Source organism: Stylophora pistillata, chromosome 1, assembly GCF_964205215.1.
Source record: "Stylophora pistillata chromosome 1, jaStyPist1.2, whole genome shotgun sequence".
NCBI lineage: Eukaryota > Metazoa > Cnidaria > Anthozoa > Scleractinia > Pocilloporidae > Stylophora > Stylophora pistillata.
The window spans coordinates 56,869,763-56,876,635 of NC_142519.1; the positions used below are offsets into that span (position 1 = coordinate 56,869,763).

General features: G+C 39.2%; 1 protein-coding gene across 1 annotated transcript; it reads right to left on the reverse strand.

The window, feature by feature from the left end:
- Positions 1–1,400: 1,400 nt before the first annotated feature.
- LOC111342888 (heme A synthase COX15) lies at positions 1,401–6,826 on the reverse strand. The gene is made up of 9 exons (XM_022950016.2): positions 6,648–6,826; positions 6,231–6,348; positions 5,356–5,542; positions 4,715–4,901; positions 4,196–4,366; positions 3,526–3,607; positions 3,095–3,249; positions 2,748–2,861; positions 1,401–2,355 (listed from the first exon to the last, which is right to left on the reverse strand). The coding sequence occupies exons 1-9, from the start codon at positions 6,708–6,710 to the stop codon at positions 2,218–2,220; spliced, it is 1,215 nt and encodes a 404-aa protein (XP_022805751.2). The 5' UTR covers positions 6,711–6,826; the 3' UTR covers positions 1,401–2,217.
- Between the last annotated feature and the right edge of the window lie 47 nt (positions 6,827–6,873).

The following is a 6,873-nucleotide window of genomic DNA, read 5'->3' on the forward strand; positions in this document are numbered from 1 at the left end:
AGAGTATATTCAATAAAAAAAAACCATCAAGTGTGGTGTCCCTCAAAGTTCGATTTTTAGGCCCACTATTGTTTATCCTATACATTAATGACCTCTCTAATGCCTCTGAATTAACAGACCCTCTATTTTTCGCTGATGACAAGAGTATCTTTTATTCTCACTCAAACCTAAATTGCTTAGAATCCGTACTTAAATGATGAACTCCAAAATATTGACGTTTGGCTAAAATGTAAAAAGCTTTCAGTTAATATAAAGAAAACTAACTACGTCATTTTTAAACCCAGACAGAAGAAATTTAACTCCAGCATTTCTCTCTCTTTTGGAGGTAAACCCCTACAACAATCTAATGTAACTAAATTCCTTGGGGTCTATATTGACAATCATCTCACCTGGAAACACCATATCAGCTATGTATGTAAACAAATCGCTAAATCAATAGGTATTATACTTAGGTATTATACTTAGGTATTATACTTAGATCTCGCTTTTCCCTACCTTCTACAACCAAACTAACTTTGTATTACACCTTAGTTTATCCTTATATCGTCTATTGTAACTCCGTCTGGTCGTCCACATACGTATCTAACTTAAATATTATTTATTATTTGCAAAAGCGAGCTATGCGGGCTATCACCAACTCGGACTATATCGTGCCCATTCTGCTCCTTTATTCTCCAAGCTAGGAATTTTAGACGTTTTCCAAGTCAATACGTTTGAAATCGCCAAATTTATGTTTTATTTCAAAAATTATTTATTGCCCCCATTGCTTCTCGATCTTTTTGTAAGGGATAGCCAAATTCACAACTATGGTACCAGAACAGCCAGTAATTATAGAACGCATTTGTGCCGTACAAATCTCCGCAGCAATTTACAATTCTTTACCAAGGTCCCGTAAAAATTTGTAACTCTCTCCCTATCGTGTAGTCACTCGTTCGTCAAACTTTCTCAGCCTTAAGACGAAATTGCAAGAGTTTTTACTTAAATAATCACCTAATTGGCCAAGCCGCACATTCGCAGCACTTTTTCTTTACTTGATTTATTATTGTAAGTGAGGTGGCTCTCCCATAAGTCCGGTGGCTCCTTGGGTCTCCTCGCCTTCTAACTGTTATCGCTGTAATTAAATATTTTTATTGTTAAAATAGGGCAAATAAAAGATGATGATGAATAAATCCGATTGAAAGTAACTGTCTTAGCGTGGTACATGGGAAATCGCAGTCGAGAACATGTATAGATGCTTTGTGGCCTGGAATGAATCGCCGCAAGAGAGCTAAAAATATACACATCACGCGAACTCAAGTCAGCCAATACTATTCACTTTGCGCAAGCATGGAGCTCGTTTCGGGAATGATCTGGGTCAGTCTTTCTACCGATCAAAGACCAGAAATTGTCATTGTCATATATGGGTTCCACCAGAATTTTATTGAAGAAATCCACGTTAATTTATCTTCAGCAATTAATCGATTTCCTCTACCTCACAAGTGAGGACATTAACAATATGAAGTCGTTCTTTCCAAAACAGAAGTAAAATTAAAACTGAATTTAGGTGAACTCTGCTTTACGCGTGAACATAAAGAAGTAGATACGCATATTGTCAGATGCGTTTTTAGTTCTGATCGAGTTTGTACCCTTAACATATCCAACTTAACAAATACCCTTGCAGCGTTTTCGATTCAGTGACGTTTGAACAAAAACAAAATAATAACACCAGGCAATCAGATCAATAGAAAAAATATCGAGCCAATCGGAACTCAGAGTGAACACAAGTGGCCGCTATCAAGCGCGGGAAACCACGTGTAACCGGGGTCAAGTCACGATTGGTTTAAGTATTGCATCTGATTGGTGGAGAAGTTGGAGACAACTTTCGTGACAAATCAATGCGCGCAGCGGAGCAAATCCAAAGCAATTTTTGGATTACTGTCAATCCTCAAGCCTCTTGCTCGCTGTATGCCAAACTGAGGCTGAAGCGTACACCTTGCTTTAAGTGTTTAAGCATGTTGAAAACAATGTCCGACACAATTCAGATATGCTTAAAGTTTGATAACAAAGGCTAGATCTTGAAAGAGATGCCCAATGCTTTCAATTCTGAGTGTATCTGCATGAATTAATGTCATATTGCTAAGGTTACTCTTCGTTAAAAAGCCTTCTTCTTCTGTTCTTTAAATTAAGCCAGAGGGAACCCAAGTTCGAATCTTGGTCAACACCTGGTACAAGGAGGCCTCATTTTGGTACAAGGGGCTTGCGGAGTTCGTTTGTGAGCCAAAGAGCAATTGTTAACAGTGACACAGCACCAGCTTGATGTAGTGCAGCGAGATGAGTTGGAACATATAACAGTAACGTAGAAATGCCGAGAGTGACCTGAAATAGAAAACAAACAAACAAATCAAATTTGACGAATAGCCCCGAGAGAGGATGAAGATACAAGACTGAATCCAACCTCGTTCCCAGGGTCTCTCATCTTACCGCCCCTGGAGCGAGTGAGGGGCGGAAAGATGAGAGACCCTGGGAACGAGGTTGGATTGAATCCCAGAAAAAAAAAGAAACAGTTGAGCGTATATCTCTAGCCTGCAGTAATTACGTGAGTGCGTGCTCGGTATTTTTTTAGTGAAATTATAGCTGCCGCCTTTGACTTTAACTCAACGGAAGGTTGAGGAGAGAAAGAAATTTGAACCAAGGGGGTGAGCGACGGTCAAGAGGAAGTAGAGGGGAGCCATTCAAACACTGGTACAACTTAATCCAAGAAACCTCACCTGCACGGCGGACATTCCCAGCAGACAGTTTAACGCTATGTTTGCTCTTCCGGGAAGTTTTAGTGGCCTTGCGAGTAAAAACAAAATGGCGATGGAGGACACAGTGGTAGTTCCCTAAAAAGAAGAATATTTCAGAACGTGAATGATCGTTAACTCTGCAAGTGTAATTCTCCTTTTTCCTATTTGTCACCCAAGGCAGTGTAGCCACGATGTCACGCAACACAAGAAGGAAGGATTGCTTTACAACATGACAGTCCATTCTTCAACCAGCCCATACCCGTTTGTTCCCCCTGGATCACTCACAGAACTGATTCTGATTAATAACTGCATCGAGAGCATCAACTCACAAGAATTCTGTGGACAAACTGAGTTGTTGTCGGGTTTTCGAAGAAGTTTTTCCACTTTGGTTCGAGCGCGAATAAGTCGCTTGGAATCCAGCTGTCTGCCATCTTGGGAAAAGAGTTGTACACAAGACCAGCATCTAAACCGGCAACAAAAGCACCTGTGGGTAGAAGGTTGGAGTTCAGTAAATTAAAGCATGGCTTGGGAGTTAAAGTGGCGCGACACACCGCGAAGTTTGCCGAAGGTGATCTCTCTTATTTACATAATTTTGTGCAGCGTGCAAATAGCTGCTATAGAGTCAAAGAGACCGGTAAACTGAGACTTTGAAACAATCTCGAAAATATGAGACTGCTAGTTGATCGAGACACCTACTACGGAGTTTTGAATTTCGGGAAAATATCGTACGCTTTTAACGCAACGCTAGTTTGATTCTCACCTGAAACTGCAGTGAGTCCTACAAAGCCCTTGCACGTGTGAGCAAATCTCCTGAACTGCCTTAGTTGTGAGGTCATTACATACTAAAAATAAACGGAACAAGCTAGGATAAGATCAAAACTAAAAAAAAAAAAAAAAAAAAAAAAACCATTCCTTTTTCTTTTTCGTTTAGCGTCGAATGCGTTTCCTGATCATGATATCAAATTGAGTCGGTCGGTCTGTCGATAAGTCGGATTGAAAAAAAAAAAAAAAAAATGGAAAAAAAAGTCACAAGAAGTCTCTCAATGGGAGACCTGGTACCTTAGCGTCATTAAAAGCTAATGTTTACATATCTGGTTTAGTAAAATTCACAATATACTGTAAAATATGTTCCTAGTTTGTTCCTGTTTTTCTCTATGCTGTTATTGCGCTCACTTTTCAGATCAAAATAATTATTTAACGTGAAGAAAGGTTTAAATACGTCGGTACTTTTCTCTTTGAAAAAGCCAAAAATTGGGGTTGGTTGCAAGACACTAAAAGGAGAAAAAAAAAAAAGAGGATGGCCATCTAAAAAAATAGATAAACTTAACAGCCATTTAAAATATCTTACTGTCGAAGTATTTCTGTAAGTTTGTAAGAATTAGAAAATCACTATTTGTGCATCTTGAAAATTTAACTAGACCATAACTTACCCTTGGTCGTGGGATGAACTGACTCAGACCACTCCACACCAATCCAGAATACAAAAGAAAAGCAAGTGACAGATGTGCAGCGAGGCGGTACTGACTGACTCGGGGAATCTCTGTTTTACTGATAAGTTCCTCGTCAAGGCCACTCTTGACCATGTACCAACCCATCAAACCCTGTGGCAGACATTGAAAGACAACACAACAGTTTTTAAGCCTTATAATGAGGGGTGGGGTGGGGTGGGGGGGGGTTCACAGGCACTCCTGCCACTTTTCACCCCTGACGTTCCCTTGTAAATTTGTGCAGTTAAAATAGATACTTTATTTACCGGAGGTCTTGAGCACTGAGCTGGACACTAGTGTATAAAATTGGGTATTAGCATCTAAAATCAGACATTATTGCCTAAAATTGGAGGTTAGTGTCTGAAATCCGTCACTAATGACTGAAATCAGACACTCCAATTTCAGATCAAGAACATTTGTTTGCACCATTATTTAATTGTAAAGAAATCTTTTAGTTTATACCTGACTCAGTAAGAGTGCTCCAAACACCACAACTCTCATTTTCAATCCTTTATTAAACCAGCCCTTGTACCAGAAGTACCCCGCAGGAAGATAAAATGCAACTCCAACCAAACGACCCCACATTCTGTGAGCATACTCCATATACCAGATCCACTTAAACTGTGTGAGACTGATTCCTTGGTTGGTACTACAAAAACAATCATATCTTTGCCATTTCATTCAAGGAGTTAAGATGCCGGATAGTCCTCTGTGCTTAAGGGCTTAACAGGAAGAAATCTTTTGAGGGTGATCTGATTTAAAAAAACCATTTTCCACAAAATATGAGAGGAGATGCAATCCCATATTAACACAATTAAGGTGATTTTCAGGAACCCTGAAGTAAGGAACCCTTGAACTGTACCCTCGAGAAATTATATCATCACAAATGAATCTATCCTACTGAGTAAAAGGTGACAGGATCAGTCCAATAGAAGAACTTTTCCTCCGATCTTGTTATATTTCATTTTGCAGTAATTAAGGTACTGTTTGGGCCAGACCTCCTCTACTCTCTTGAGTCCAGTTTTCATTCAAGGGAGGAACAGAAGCTCATTCTCAGCACAGAAACTTAGCTACAATCATCAAATATGCACCATTCTCCATACTATTTATATTCAGGAAACTTCTGGTATTTTTCAAACTCCTTTTCCCACTCCTCTTGTGTTGTTGGTGGCTTCATTCCTTTAATCAGATGCCAGTCGACCATTGACAGACCAGATTCTGTCAGCCGCGTGACTCCTCCCAGAACAACAGAGCCAACTGCCATGCCAGCACATCCCAATAACCAGAAGCCTTAAAAATTGGGAATTGTGAGTTGTAAGGTGAAAATTAGGTTAGTTTCCATTAATTCAGCTTAACTGATTACTGTTAATGTGTGTTAATAATGCTCATGGTTAAGGAAATGTAAAGTGAAAATACTGTATCTACATTTGATGACAGCAACAAACCAATAAGAATAATACAGTCGAACCTCCACTAATGGCCACCCCCCCCCCCCCCCCCGTTATGGTCACCTTTGCACAATGGCCACTTTTTTTTTTCCCAGCAGGCTGTCCATACATTCATTTAAACCTCTCCACAATGGCCACCTCTCCACAATGGCTGCTTTCTTCTGTCCTCAAGGTGGAAATTGCGGAGAGGTTCAACTGCACGTATCATAATATTCATCTTTTTGACAGAGAGAGTATTGAAAGTGGAAAAGAAAGATTAAAGTTCTCCTTTACTAATCAATTTTTAAACATCAAATATGAAATGTTAAGGTGTTTTTTTGTGTACTGTTATATCTTGACCTTCTCTTCTTCAGCAACAAAAAAAGGTTAACAATACACAAGGTTTTAGAAATAATGATTGAATTTGCTTTGTATCCACTTCTAACGTTCTCATGAAAATGCTTCTTTGAAAGCAATGTGCGATGTCCTAGAACAAGATAACTGGCCTCCTCTTTTAGCTATGATCCAAACCTGGAAGAACATTTTTATACCTGTTATTTTTGTGGCTCTGGGAGAGATTTCTGCCGTTGCTGTTGCTGTTGCGGTAGAAGCCTCCGTGGTAAGTAACTTGCGGCATCCTCTCGAAAATTTACAGAGTCTTACCGGAATCTAGAAACATCAGATGGTGGTATCACATTATTGAACTAGCGTTAATATCAATAAAATTGATCGAGCGTATGGTTATGTAATCGTACTGACACTATTTCACCATGCTTCACTTACAAACGTTTCGAGCAAATTTTTTTGCCATTTTTCTAAGATAACCCAAATACCGAATCAGCTTCAACTTCCAGGGAAGACATGCTTGAATTGTTAAGACCGAATTTTAGAGTTACTAGCCAAGCTTGTAACAGGGAAGCAAAACATTAACAAGAAAATTGTCAAAAAAAGAACAAATATTTCCTCACCGATTGTCTCTTGAGAGCATTTAACGAGCTCAGACTTTTGAAAGTACACCCTAACCGTAACATCGCAGTTAAAATACACAATTCTTTTAGCGTGACATGCAGTACAACTCGAACTCAAATAGAGATTTCATTAATTTTATACTTTTCGTTTAACGAATCAATTTTATGAATGCGGGAAACTGGGTCATACAAGAAGTGTTACACAAGACTGTTACCTCAAATATTT